Raw genomic sequence first — 14,922 nt, 5'->3', positions numbered from 1 at the left:
TTTTCTTTTATTTTTAGTTTTATTTTATTTAAGTCGAGGTCTTCACTGGGGATATGTTCCTGGGGCTCATCCAGGTGTCCCGGCCTCCGCCGACGATCAGGGAGACATCATCTCCCGGCACCGATCCACCATCTGATCCGGACATGCACTGAGAAACAGAATAAGAAAGAAACAGACAAATATTAGCGTAGATGCCATTCTTCTTACGATGTAACGAGCACATCGTGTGTTATGAGGAATGTAATTAATGCAGCCTAAGAATCCTTTAATTGATTTCAATAATAGAAGCGTATTAGTGTGTTATGTGTAAGCCAGGTTAAAGAAATGTGTCTTTAATCTAGATTTAAACTGACGGAGTGTGTCTGCCTCCCGAACAGCGTTAGGTGGATTGTTCCAGAGTTTGGGTGCTAAATAGGAAAAGGATCTGCCGCCCGCAGTCGATTTTGATATTATAGGTACTATCAAACGGCCAGTGTTTTGAGAACGCAGCGGACGTGGAGGACTATAATGTGATAAGAGCTCACTCAGGTACTGAGGAGCTAAGCCATTCAGGGCTTTATAAGTAGTTAACAAGATTTTAAAATCTATACGATGTTTGATAGGGAGCCAGTGCAGTGTTGACAGAACCGGGCTAATATGGTCATACTTCCTGGTTCTAGTAAGAACTCTAGCTGCTGCATTTTGGACCAGCTGTAGTGTGTTGATCAAGCGTGCAGAACAACCACCCAGTAAAGCATTACAATAGTCTAACCTTGAGGTCATAAACGCATGAATTAGTATTTCTGCATTTAACGTTGAGGTCGCAATTAAGATATGTTTTTGAGATGGAAAAACACAGTTTTACAGATTCTAGAAACATGGCTTTCAAATGAAAGATTGCTATCAAACAGCACACCTAGGTTCCTAACTGATGAAGAAGAATTGACAGAGCAGCCATCAAGTGTTAGATAGTGTTCTAGGTTATTACATGTGGGGTTTTTATGTCCGATAATTAACACCTCTGTTTTTTCAGAATTTAGCAGTAAGAAGTTACTCGTCATCCAGTTTTTTATATCAACTATGCATTCCGTTAGTTTCTCAATTTGGTGTGTTTCACTGGGCTGCGACGAAATATAGAGCTGAGTATCATCAGCATAACAGTGAAAGCTAACACCATGTCTCCTGATAAAATCTCCCAAGGGTAACATGTAAAGCGTGAAAAGTAACGGCCCTAGTACTGAGCCTTGAGGTACTCTGTACTGCACTTGTGATTGATATGATACCTCTTCATTCACTACGAATTGATGGCGTTCAGATAAGTACGATTTGAACCACGCTAAGGCACTTCCACTAATGCAACAAAGTGTTCTAGTCTATTCAAAAGAATGCTGTGGTCGATAATGTCGAACGCAGCGCTAAGATCCAGTAGCACTAATAAAGAGATACAACCACGATCAGATGATAGAAGCAGGTCATTTGTACCTCTAATGAGAGCAGTCTCAGTATTATGATACGGTCTAAATCCTGACTGGAATTCCTCACAGATACCATTTTTCTCTAAGAAGGAATATAATTGTGAGGATACTACCTTTTCTAGTATCTTTGACAGAAAAGGGAGATTTGAGATCGGTCTGTAATTAACTAGATCTTTGGGGTCAAGTTGTGTTTTTTTAATGAGAGGCTTAGCTACAGCCAATTTGAAGGTTTTGGGGACATGACAATGATGAATGACAATGATGAATTAATAATAGCCAAAAGAGGATCTATGACTTCTGGAATCAGCTCTTTTAGTAGTTTAGATGGAATAGGGTCTAAAATACATGTTATTGGTTTAGAAGTCTTTGATGTTCGCCAAGGCTGCATTTATTTGATTAAAAATACAGAAAAAAAGAGCAATATTTTGAAGTATTTTCCAATTTAAAATAACTTTTGTATTTAAATAAATTTTGAAGACGAAATTTATTTTTGTGATGCAAAATTTAATTTTCAACAGTCAATACTGCAGTCTTCAGTGTCAAATGATCATTCAGAAATCATGGTGCTAAATTAATTTTATTGTTTATTAATAATGGTTCTTATTATTATCAATGTTGCTAAACTGTTTTTTTTTGTGTGTGGAAATCATGATGCAATTTGTTTCAGGAGTCTTTGAATAGAAAGTACAAAAAAATAGCATTTATTTTAAATAGATTTTTTTTAACACTATAAAATGTTTTTAATGTCACTTTTGATCAATTTGATGCATCCTTGCAGAATAAAAGTATTCATTTCATACATCAAATTTTAAATGGTAGAAGTAGTTGTATCAAGATTTCCACAAAAATATTAAGCAATTAATATTAATTATGTTGAAAACAATTTATTATTAAACTGCTTTCAACACAAAAATAATATATTTATGATAAGAAATAATAAGATTAAGATTAAGATAATAATCAGAAATGTTTGTTGATCAGCAAATGAGCATTCAAATGATTTCTGAAGGATCATGTGACACTGAAGACTGAAATAATGATGCTGAAAATTCAGCTTTGCTTCACAGGAATATATTACATTTTACATATATTCAAATAGAAAACCGTTATTTTGAGTTTGAATTATTAATTAATTAATTATTAATTTTTAATTATTCTAAACAAAAAAAAACAACTACAACATTTAAAAAAATTGTTCAAAACTTTTGAACAGCAATGCATGTGTGAAATTACTACATATACAGACAATAATACGTAAAATTTCATTGATAATTCAGAGCTGAAAATCTGTTTTGTGTGCGAAGGCTTTTCATATGTAAATGACTGGCGGTTACGTGCTTGTTTTGTTCTCAGAGCACATGAGGAAGATGGCATAAGGATTTCAAGTTGTTTATTGTCAGCTACAATAAACAATGTTATTGTTTAAGCAGGATAAACCAGACCAGCATGGAAATTCATGTTGGTCTAAACTGGCAAGCAAAATATATAGTCTTACTCTGTTCATATCTCTCTTCTCAGCAGATCCAGGATGCTGCAGATCAGGGCATCTTGTTTGTGGGCTTCATCCAGGAGCCAGCTGGCCTACGCCCACACGTGCTACGGCACAGAGAACCAGAGGAACCCTCCCTCTCCCTGCACTCCAGCCCCAGCTCGCTGCACGGCTCGGGGCTGACGCCCAGTCCCAGTCCCCTGGAGGAGCCGGAGCTGGGAGACGAGTCTGGAGCAGAGAACGAAGGGAAAAACAGGGGAGGTGAGGCTCTGAGAGAGGACATGAAAGCTTCTGAAGGTGGAGACGGAGAAGATGATCTCTCTGTTGAGAAATCAGGATCTGGTGAAACACAGGAAGGAGATACACTGACACACAACAACAACGACACGGCCAAAATCACAGACACATCCGAGAAACCCAGCAGGTTGGCCCTGATTAAGAGTGGTGGGTTGATCGTCTTTATCCTCTGATCAAACAAAATCTCACATAACTTTATTACGAAAATTAAAGTGTCTTTTAATTCCAACATATGACGCTGGCCAGGGCTGGGTGATATTTTTCAGTATATTTTTGATAATATTCAAGATAAGTGTTTACACTACTGTTCAAAAAGTTTGGGGTCAGAAAGGTTTTTTAATGTATTTAAAAAGAAGTCTCTTCTGCTAATCAAGACTAAAATGACAGTAAAAACAGCAATATTGTGAAATATTATTACAAGTTAAAATAACTGTTTTCTGTTGTAATATATTTTCAAATGGAATTTATTTCTGCGATCAAAGCTGAATTTTCAGCATCATTACTCCAGTCTTCGGTATCGCATGATCCTTCAGAAATCATTCTAATATACTGATTTGCTGCTCAAGAAACATTTATTATTATTATCAATATTTAAAACAGCTGCGCCGCTTCATATTTTTATGGAATCTGTGATACATTTAGTTTTTCAGGATTCTTTGATTAATAGAAGTTCAAAAGAACAGAATTAATTTTAAATAAGCTTTTGTAACACTGCAAAAGTTTCAAATTAATGCATCCTTGTTGAATAAATATATTAAAATTATTAAATATAAATATATAAAAAAAATACTCACCCTAAAATTTTGAAACGTTGTGTATGTACTGCTATTTTATTTATGGTGATTAAATTAGCTTACTTACTAAATGGCTTAAAAGGTGACTGAAATGTTTCATTTAATTGAACAAAAACAGATTAATCTCTAGTTTAAAATAAGCAAAGCATGTATTCAACACTCAATGAGTATTTAATTATTTTCATTTTAAGGTGGGCAGTCAATTACAAATTCAATTAAATTGAATCACATTATTCTTTTGAGTAACTGCATATCAATATTTGTCATTAAGACATTAAGACATTAGCGTATAGTTTCGTTGTGGCAGACAATTAATCTAATAGACATTATAAAAATTGCCTTTAGAAGTCAACATATTGTCCATTTGATTTCCATATTACTTAACATAATCCCATATTTTTTTAATTGTTGGAGCAGATTGATGGGGTTTTTTCGAAACAGGTCTAAAGACACTTTATCGGTCAAATAAAATGCATTAAAATCACAATATTACTTCATTTTAGTATTGACAGCACAAAATATGTCGTCCGGCCCTAAAGCCAGCAAGTAGTGATGACAGTTAGAAAGATCAAAACTCATTTGTCTTCTGGGTGTCACACACTGTGAAAGCATCTCACTGGGCTGATTTTGTAGTTTTTGTCTGAAGAAAAGCATTGTCACATAGTTTAAGCAATGCTTTGACGTATGGGATTGGGCAGACTTGGCATTTACAAAAACCCACACAGCGGGTGCTAGATTAGGCTTTGTTCACCCTTTTTCCGCCAGTAACCAGATGGCAAACCTCAATCTCAACATTAGCTAGGGACCCTTTTTTTTTTGCAAAAACTGTGGCATTGTGCGCAGAGATCGCCGTACCATGTGAATGATGCATGCTGGGAGTCCTGTGCCGGCAGCCCCAGTCTCCATCTGGATGTGGAAGTGACTTCGTCAGCCGTGGAAGTATGCTACTGTCGCCACCGGTGGCCTCACGCTACACCAATTTTTCTCATTCAGCCACAAAATGACAGCTGCCAGGAGTCCTTTGCACAGCGCTGCATCTTTATGACTTATCGCCACTGCTGATAAATATAGTCATTCCCTGCGCAAGTCCCTCTAATGCTCCGGGTGAACATCTATAAAACATAATGGCACTGGTCAGCAGTGTGAAATGCTCAGAGCTCAGATGAGGTGCAGGTTTGTCAAAGGGTTTTCACATCCCGCCACACAACTGGAAAGCCATGAAACCTGCATTCAGAAAGGAAAGGAAAGATTACTTGTATAGTTCATTTCATGCACAGCAGTAATTCAGAGTGCTTTACATAGTAAAATGAATACTGTAAAGCCAATATTCTGGGTTAATCTCGCAAGTTGCATTTTAAACCAATATGAATAAGACTGTGAAAATGAAGTCTATTGTAGGACTATTCAAATTGTCTCATTATTTCAATGAGAAGTCATTCAGGTTGTAGTCCTAAAATTGTGGAAAAGAACTTAAGCCATGGTTTCCTTTAGGAATTTCTAAAAATGAATTTAAAGAAAAAATCTTTTATTTGTATGCAAAAGATTTGAAATAAAAGAAAAAGAGAAACAAATGCATTGCAGTATAATGGTCAGGATTATTACAGTCAACTAAAACTAAAACCATAATATTTTTCAGTACTTGAAATAATAAAAAAAATATTTACTTAAAATTAAAAAAATTACGTAATAAAAATATATTTTTTTTAATTCTGTTAAAATGAAAAAAAAAATTAACTAACAACTAATTAATTTAGTTGAAATGAAACTTCAGCTTAGAACTTGATGTACTAAAATATAAATTAAAACTTAAATATAAATGAATAAAAACTGTATAGACATCACATTTACAATTTTTTTTAATAAATACTACTGCCAAAAAAACACAACAAAATTACTTTAAAAATAAAAAAATAAAAGATAAAAATTCATTTAAAAAAAAAATATATATATATATATTTTCAATCAAAACAAGAAATTTTCTTACTATTAATTCCTCTCCCAACACAACTCAAATGGCAAAGAAAATAAATAAATAAATAAAAGAGTGGCCGGGTTTCTAGATTGAAGAATGAAGGCTTTTTAATATTTTGGAACCAGAAGAAGTGCCTTGGATCCGTTTTTTCTATATAAATAAATAAGATAATCTGTAATGATTATACACAAATATAGAACAAAATATCCACACAAAATGTAATAAATAAATAAATAAAGGGATTACTTCTTGAGATTAGTTAATTCAAACTATTCATAAAAAAGTAAAATAGCATCTCAAAGCTACTAAAATAACACTAACACTTGTAGGTAACACATTTTCCAGGAAATTAACTAAATATGAATTGGTTCCACTGATAGCAATGTTTATTTGGAGCGCGTTCAATACTGTCTGCATTGTTTTAACACACGATTCACAACAGCAATGCTAAAGTCTTCAAGTGCTTCGAGAATTTGCTCCTTTGAGTCAAAAAAACATCTATTTATATCTGAACCGTAACTTTGGCAATCAGCCGGTGGGATGCAATCCACATCTGAATATTTCCACAGTTATCGGCTCCAGTGAAGACGGAGGTCAGGACTTGTGGGGATGTGTTTGTGTTGATATGATGCAATTCAAATGCGGATTAGGCAAACACTTGATGATATGTCATGTTCCTTGGCAGTGCTAACTGCAGATATCCAGCGTGTTTGACCTTGTCAAAAGGGTTAGTCACATAGAACTTGGAGGCCTGTGACGGGGTCGTTTGTGTGCTTTATTCCCCACTAAACGTCCCACGCTTCACCAAAACCCTCTGGAAGTTAGAGAATGTCACAGAGACAGTGACTTTCATGTGTAGAGAGCATGACTTTGTGTCTAATGAACTGGATTTAGAGCTGCAACCAGCCAGTTTTATTTAAATATGTGCAACTTTAATATAGACAAAAAAAATATTTTTAATTACTCACATTACAACTCATTTACTTTTGTTTACACTAGATTTCGCTTATTATAAAAAATACTATTGTGGTAGTGAAGGTATTAGCATTTGATAAACCATGAAACTGATGGATAGCAGTTTTTTTATTGTATTATTACATAAAATGTATGATGATATTACATATTATGTCATATTACATACAAGTTATTAAGTCATATTGCAAAGTACTTTACATGGACAGAAACGGTGCTTGTGTTTAAAAAGCCAGTTTTATTTAAAACTATGAATAAATACAGCTTTGATATTTAAGTGGATTTCATCTAAACATCTCACCTAAAACATATCCACTGTCACTGCATCGTAAACATTTTGTTTCTTTCACATTTCAGTTCTCAAATTCTCCAAATGAATGCAAGTTTTAACTACAGACAAAAATAAAAAGAAACACAAAATACTAAAAATTAAAAAATACAGGCCTATTGTCAGACTTTGTCTCTCTGTGTCTGGTGTTTCCCCTCCTCTCGTGCCCATATTTGGTGTTCCTGTCCTCGTTCCCTTTAGTTATCAGTTCATTAGTACAGGTGTGTTGTTGATTATCTAGTTTAGTCTGTCCTTTATAAGCCCTGTTTCCCTGCCTCTGTGTGCTGTCTGAAAGTGTCAGACAGCCTGTGCTCCACGGCTCCAGTTGGTAATTAAAAGTTTACCGTTTCTGAAGAATTCCTTGTCTCCTCGTTCCCTTCCTCCGACGAAGCATGACACCTATACTGTAATGCAATAATTTAAATAAAATAAAAAAATATACGAATTTCCTATTTACTTTAAATATTTTTTATTTAAAATATTGCTATTCATTTATTTAAAATTTTTAAATCAAATTCTTATATTTTTTGTTTTATTTAAATTATTGCATTTGAGTATTTTTTAGTTTTAGTTTTTTTTCTGTAGTTAAAACTTGCATTAATTCGGAGAATTGGAATGGAATGGAAATGTGAAATAAACAAAATGTGTGATGTATAACTTATATTATTGTCATGTAAATATAGTCAATTTCTAGCATATAAATATTACGGCAAATAGAAACAGAAAATCGTGCTATAGCCTACGCACTTTCATGAGATCTTGTTAGACATCAATTAGCTATTTTACAAATGGGAATAGGCTACAATGAATTCATAACAATGTTTTACATTCAAGCTTAAAAACCCTTCAAATGTATAGTGAAAAGTTCTGTAAAAGCATCTGGAATGCAATAAAGTCATTTTAAAGCTGTTTTTAAATAAATAATTCACATAGGGCTATCGGTCAGACAAAATTGCATCGCAGCAAATCCTTTATATTTCAAGGACAAATATTACATACTATTTTTTTATTATTGAATACAATTATAAAATAAAACGCAAATTATAATCGGGCCTGTTTTAGGCTTTCCCTTATTTTTATATTTTAGACGGTGACGGGGAAAAAATGACTCGCCATCTCCTCATTGGACGCACAGAGAGAAATATATGCATTTTAACGGATTACATAGGCTAATGAAGAGTTTCTGTTTTGCTTTTCATTATTTCTTTTAAAGTAGTAATTTAAAGCCTTTGTGAGCCAGTTCCGAGTTGACAAGTTTCGGTTCATCATTGAAGCGCTCTTGTTCAAGACCGGCAGAAAGCGCATTCTCTGTTTTCCTATTTTATAAAAGCACAATGTTGATATTGTGAATGCACACAAATAAAAGTAGACCCTTTACAGTTCCAAATGATATATTACTCTTACCTTTATGAGCAAAAATCACACGGCGTATTTTTAAGTTGTTTTTACTGTAAGAAAAAAAATACAGTTGCCCACAGAAAAAAAACAGGTGGTGCTGCAGCACCCTCAGCACCACCTGTTCCCGCGCCCCTGTATTGTGATCTATAAATATTTCACAATGTAAATATATAATAGTTGTAAATAATTAATGTTATGCACTGGAGTAATAAAAATGACATGTGCAGAATTGTCATGAAAACAACACAAAAAAATTATACGTGTATATATATATATATATATATATATAAATGGTTCTTCATTCAAAATATAAATTGACTTTACCTTTTTTGATTTTTGGGCCTAGAAGTACACATACTTTCAGCTGCAGTCCTCACGTGGTGGATGAAAATCCTCCTTATTTCCATCTCGCTCTGGCCCCTATTCCTAAAAAGGGCAGAAATCAAATAAAAATCAGCCTGTAATAAAGTGATGCACATGTACTGTGAATGTTGCAGGAAATGGGTTTATAGGAGGAACCTGTTGTACTGAAGTTGAAGTAAAACAACAATTAATGATTCATTCTTGCTGAGATTTGTGCTGTAAATGCAAGCCGTTCAGATGACTCTCTCTCATTGGCTTCTCTTGGTCCTGTCAGAGGCGGTTAATGACTCAATGCAGTCAGCGGCTATCTAAATGATCGCTGCCAGAACAAAAGTGCATCCATATTTATCTTTTCGGTCAATTTCCCATTAGTTCTAATATAGGTCTGAAAATAGGGAGGTTTTACTGGGTAAAGCAGGCACACAAACAAATTCATCTTAGACTATGGTAATCCATTAGGTCTGCTCTCTTTCTCTTTGTGGCAGATGTAAACAGTGGTTTGTTTTCCAGCCAAACGTAATCTCATTGAGAAGAACGAATGGTCAGTTCTCTCAAGTGAGGCTGGTCTAGTGAGAAACGATGATCCTAAATACTCCTTCCAGATTGCCACTACATCACCTAATTTCCTTAATTACTCACCTCCGCTAGACCTGGACGCCAGCTAATTAGTTGTTAAGCCCATCTACAAGCTAATTAATTAAGTGTGAAGGACCACAGCGAAGGAACACGCAGTTCACAACGAAACAAATCTCATAACCATGCTGACAAGACCAGTCTGAGTTTGGGTTATGAAGGTTGGTTAATACTGGTTTAGTCTCTGGTTAAGATGGTTATTACAGGTTTAGTCTCAGTCTCAGACTAAATATTTACCCACGGTCCACTAAATCAAATGAAAATGTAATTTTTAAACAGTGTTATTCATGTATTTTATAATACATGAATATTATATCTATATATAGATATAATATTTAAATCTATATATTTATATCTAGATAGACAGATAGACTACTGTATTATAATTTTTTTGTAATAATATTTCATTATTTCTATTATTATTTTATTGTATTATTAATTTGTATTAATATTTTGAATCGGTTTTCATTTTTCTATTTTATTTTAATTTTAAAGTTTTTTAAATTAAAAGCTACTTTGTACTGTTTTTGCTTTTGTCATTTTTAGTAGTTTTTGTCTATATAGTTTTTTTTATTTTTTTTTATTAATTTTCAGTTTTATTTATTAATTTATTTTTTATATCAAGTTAAACTAAATTAAAATGCTGCCTAAAATGAAAAGGGTTTTTTTATCTACAAAATAACGAACATGTTTTTTATGGTTTTAATTTGTGCTATTACTTTAAATAAAAATATCTATTTTAAATACTAATATATATATATATATATATATATATATATATTTATATATGTATACACACACACACACACACACACACAAAGTATATAAACATAATAGAGATGAAAAATATTTACAACAAATACATAAAAAATATTTTCAATAATTATGATATCATTATGTCTTCATTCATCATTATAGCAATCATTGTCGGTCTGTGTTTTAATACAATGTTCATTACAACTTCCTCTACCGTTACAATGTATTTAATTGGGGAGTAACTATTGTGTATTTAATTCAAATCAGTGTTTATCATGTGCACAGGAGCCGAGCTCTTTGGATTGTTTAACTACCCGGGTCGGCGTGAGGGTCAGCTGAAGTACTACACAGTTAAAGTGCCTCTGCGAGTGCAGCCGCAGGGCGAGGGCATCTGCACTATGGAGGCCAACTGGCTCGATCACATGACTCAACACTTCAACAACGGAGCTTCACTAGTGGACGGATACTTTCAGCTGGCCAGTGACAACGGTGAGTTAGTGCTGATACTTCTGAATCTCAAACAATCAGGCACGAACATTTCATCACACTATATTATATATATATGTATATAATATATTAAAAAGTGTAATACACTAAATGAATCAGTAATCTCCAAAATGAGATACATACATAATACAACCTTGACCAAATAAATACATAAAATACAATTGCATACATACAAATAAATTAATAAAAAAAATACTACATGGTAAAACAAACACGCTTTATTTTTCTATTATACATTTCTATGGTAATACCATTGTAATTTTATAGGGGTTATAAATAAGGGTTATGATATTATTAATATTAATATGTGTTCATCCTATAGGTGATAAATAATTGAATTAAATGCATCTTCTAATAAATGGATGAGCATTTTTTGGAAAATTGATTAGCTTGATATACTAATGTGCCATATTTTATTTTCTGCCTCATTAATTAATCATGCTATTAAAATACCTTGTGGGTTTGGCTCACTTGAGTGGGCTGAAAGCGTTTTCAGAAAGCGCAGTAGAGATCTGCACTGTGGATCTTCTAGCACCGAGGGAAATGCACCGATGGTTTGAGTTTCGCTTCGCTCTTTGATGGCTAAACAAATAGAGGCTGTTTTGCGGCTGGGTTATAACATCGGGGACATGGGGAGAGGAGGGTATTTGTCATAATTTAGAGCTTTCTGAGTCTTCAAGTGGTAATGATGTGGCAAGAGAAAGTGTGCAGTGGTTGCAATGACGCAAAACCCAAGCCTCTTATTAGTTAATTAATTTTCTTTAATGACTCCCCTGTACAGTCAGTAAACCCCTGCCAAGTTCTGTGAAGTTTTACCGAGGGAAGTCATCCTGAGGTATTTACTGAGCAAAAGCAGAAATTAATTTGATTCTTATATCTTCTATACAAAACTCAATGCCACAAAGCTGTGGTGTTCTGGTTGCATACAAGCAAAAGTCTCCATTCTGAGTTGCTCATTCAATGCAAATTGCCTGATTATTGCTAACCAGGCAAAAATCACAAGTCTGAAACTATAAAAGCACACATCTATTTAGCAAATCACACGACTTGAGACATTATTCATGTCCTTAAGACAATGCAGGACCAGCAATCACATCTAATACACTTCTAATACTAACCGTGACTATGAGCAATAATACCGATGCAAAATCACATAACAAATTTACTAAAACATTAACTGATACAATATAAAAAATAAAATTCAAATATTGATAAATATTACAACAGTGCATAAAATATTTGCACTACGTTTGCATTACGTTTTTTTTTTTTTTTTTTTACAAAGACCACTAATAAAAAGATGTTAAAAAACATACAATAAAAAAAAAATATATGGGATATTAAATACGAAATTGACTTTACAAATATTTTTCTTAAAAATAAAATAAAAGTTGAATATATAACCTTACCAAGCATCACTAAATAAAAATGGGAAGTAGAACACAATATGTTTCATGAGTCGAGACAAATGATGGTGTTCATGTCAACCACACGTGTGAAAGAAAAACAACAGGAAGTGAGGGCCATGTTAAAGCAGGAGGACGGCGAGGTGCTGGCAGAGCCCCGTGGAGTCTGGGAACAATGTGATATCAAAGCACCGCCAGCATGTAGACTTTTCATAAGTGTCTGATTACATGAAAGGCTGGAGACGCATTCATTATCGGGCCTGTGAGCACATGGGCCAGATCTCTCCAAATTTAGCTCCTCTTTGAGTCTGGTCTGCGAATGCATATTGAGAACTCCATGGTGATGCACTCCCACAGTGTCTTCTCGCTGTAAACATCAACACGTCCGGAATATGTGAGGAGGGACGCGCACACAGATAACGCCAAGCCCATCACAGACAGATTCTCTGGGTGAATCTCTCCAAAACATGCCGAGGTCACGTTTAACCCCAAAATCAACAAGAAATAATAATAATAATAATAATTTAAAAATGTGAGCGGTGGTTGCAAATCCCATGGCTTTGATGCTGGATTGTTCTGGCAGGTTACTTTGTCCATCAGGAAGAAGCACAACATACTGCACAAGAGGTATCAGTCATATTCATGCCACGAACCATTCAAGAGTAATAGCAATGCTTTCCTTCACAAAGTACTGTATTTGCACCAATGATTTTGTGCATAAAAATAATTAAGCTCATTTTAAGACTGTAATTGCATTTTGCTAATTTCTTGCATTTTTGCATTGCATTGTGCAAATTTCTCCCCCAAATTTCCATTTCTGTTAGTTCAATAATATTTTACTATTTATTATTATATTTGTCAAATGTAAACTACTGAATGATTCTGAAATACTGTAGGCATCGTGTCGTTGAAAAAGTATTTCTTTCTATTGATTTTGGAGGTGAAATATGACCTGGACATGTTCTTGACAGGGTTTGTGAGATTTGTGGTCCTATTTGATAGTAGATCAAAATGATAGTCTTAGGAGATCAGCGGTGGCACGGCCTCCTCCTCCTCCATCTTCAGAAACTGCCCTCCAGGTGGATTTGATATGAGTTTATCCACCGGTCCAGGGGTGGAAGGGGGTTTTGTGGCGGCTTAAAGTCTCCTGATGGATTCTGCTCTTTGTCGATGCTGTTGGTGTGGCGTTCTGCTCCACTGATTTACTTGTGCACCTCGCCTGTGCCCTCGTCTAGCTTTGCTTCACTGACATTGAAGTTGTCCAGGAGAATGTCCTTTATAAGGAAGCTTTCCTTTCGCCTCTCTCGCCCTTAGAGATGGGTTTCCATGGTGAGAGAAGGTGGGAGGCAGGAGTCGGGTTTTAATGCGATGGGTGTGGCGTGCCAGTGCCGCCCATCAGGCCAGGATTGAATTTTTCAGCTCAACGCCACCGTTATGAGTCCGCAATTAAAGATTCATACGCTCCACAGGAGAGCAACACGGTGGGCCACAGGCTCATCGCCGTTCCAGGTTTAGCTCCTGCTGAATAGACGCCAACAATGTTGACTAAAAGGTTTCTTTTGTCTGACTTTTGCTCCAGTGCGAATTTCCCCCTCCTCAGAAAAAAGAATATGCACCCGCAGCTGCGACACATTCATGCGCCTGACTATTCATGCTGTTCTGCCTATATTCAGATGCACGAAGGCACAGATATTCAGCGTATGAATTTCCAATAAGGTATTATCTCGCTATGAAAGGGATTTTGGAGATACCTCCACTGTCGTTTTCCTGATGCACAAAAGAATCAGAGTATGAATGGAAGCATTTGAACAGGTCCATGAGGGAGAGAGAATGACAGACACACCTATTCACGGCATTAAAGTGAAGAGCGCCATTGTTTTAAATGTTAAAGTCAACATGAAATCCAAATTTATCCTATTTAGTTTCTTAATACATGTACCTGATATGGAGCGCATTCACATTGCAGCTAAATACGGATGCCACTCCTCTTCTGAGTGTTCAGTCTCATTCTCAAAATCAGCGCCATTCAAAATGGAATTGAGAATGCTTTTGATATTCCAATTTAGATCCTGAATTTGAAATAAGGCTACAAACAGGATGCAGAATTCCAGTTCATTTGAATGTAAGGAAGTAGAATTCAAATGAATAGATAGAAGGACAGATCAACAGATAGATCGATAGATCAAGATAGAACATTAGAACGATAGATAGAACGATAGAATGATAGATGATGGATGGATGGATAGAAAACAGGCCGATAGATAGAACAACAGAACAATAGACAGCACAAAAAATGATAGACAGACAGACAGACAGAAGATAGATAGATAGATAGATAGATAGATAGATAGATAGATAGATAGATAGATAGATAGATAGATAGATAGATAGATAGATAGATAGATAGATAGATAGATAGATAGATAGATAGATAGAATGAACAAAAGAACAATGGATGGATGGATGGATGGAACATATCACTAGCGAACGATAGACAGTACCATAGATAGAACGATAGACCGAAGGATAGAACGATAGACAACACGATAGATA

General features: G+C 34.8%; 1 protein-coding gene across 2 annotated transcripts in view; it reads left to right on the top strand.

The window, feature by feature from the left end:
- The window catches only part of LOC306887933 (raftlin-like), an 84,953-nt gene that overhangs the window by 47,353 nt on the left and 22,678 nt on the right, over positions 1-14,922 (top strand). The window contains exons 5-6 of one of the 2 annotated variants that reach the window (XM_079445983.1): positions 2,973-3,387; positions 10,742-10,945. In XM_079445983.1, coding sequence (XP_079302109.1) covers positions 2,973-3,387; positions 10,742-10,945 — 619 coding nt within the window. The remainder of the gene's footprint in view (positions 1-2,972; positions 3,388-10,741; positions 10,946-14,922) is intronic. The other variant, XM_079445984.1, reaches the window with a different exon arrangement.

This window comes from Barbus barbus, assembly GCF_936440315.1.
Source record: "Barbus barbus genome assembly, chromosome: 21".
Lineage (NCBI taxonomy): Eukaryota > Metazoa > Chordata > Actinopteri > Cypriniformes > Cyprinidae > Barbus > Barbus barbus.
This window is presented reverse-complemented; position numbering and strand designations above follow the sequence as displayed.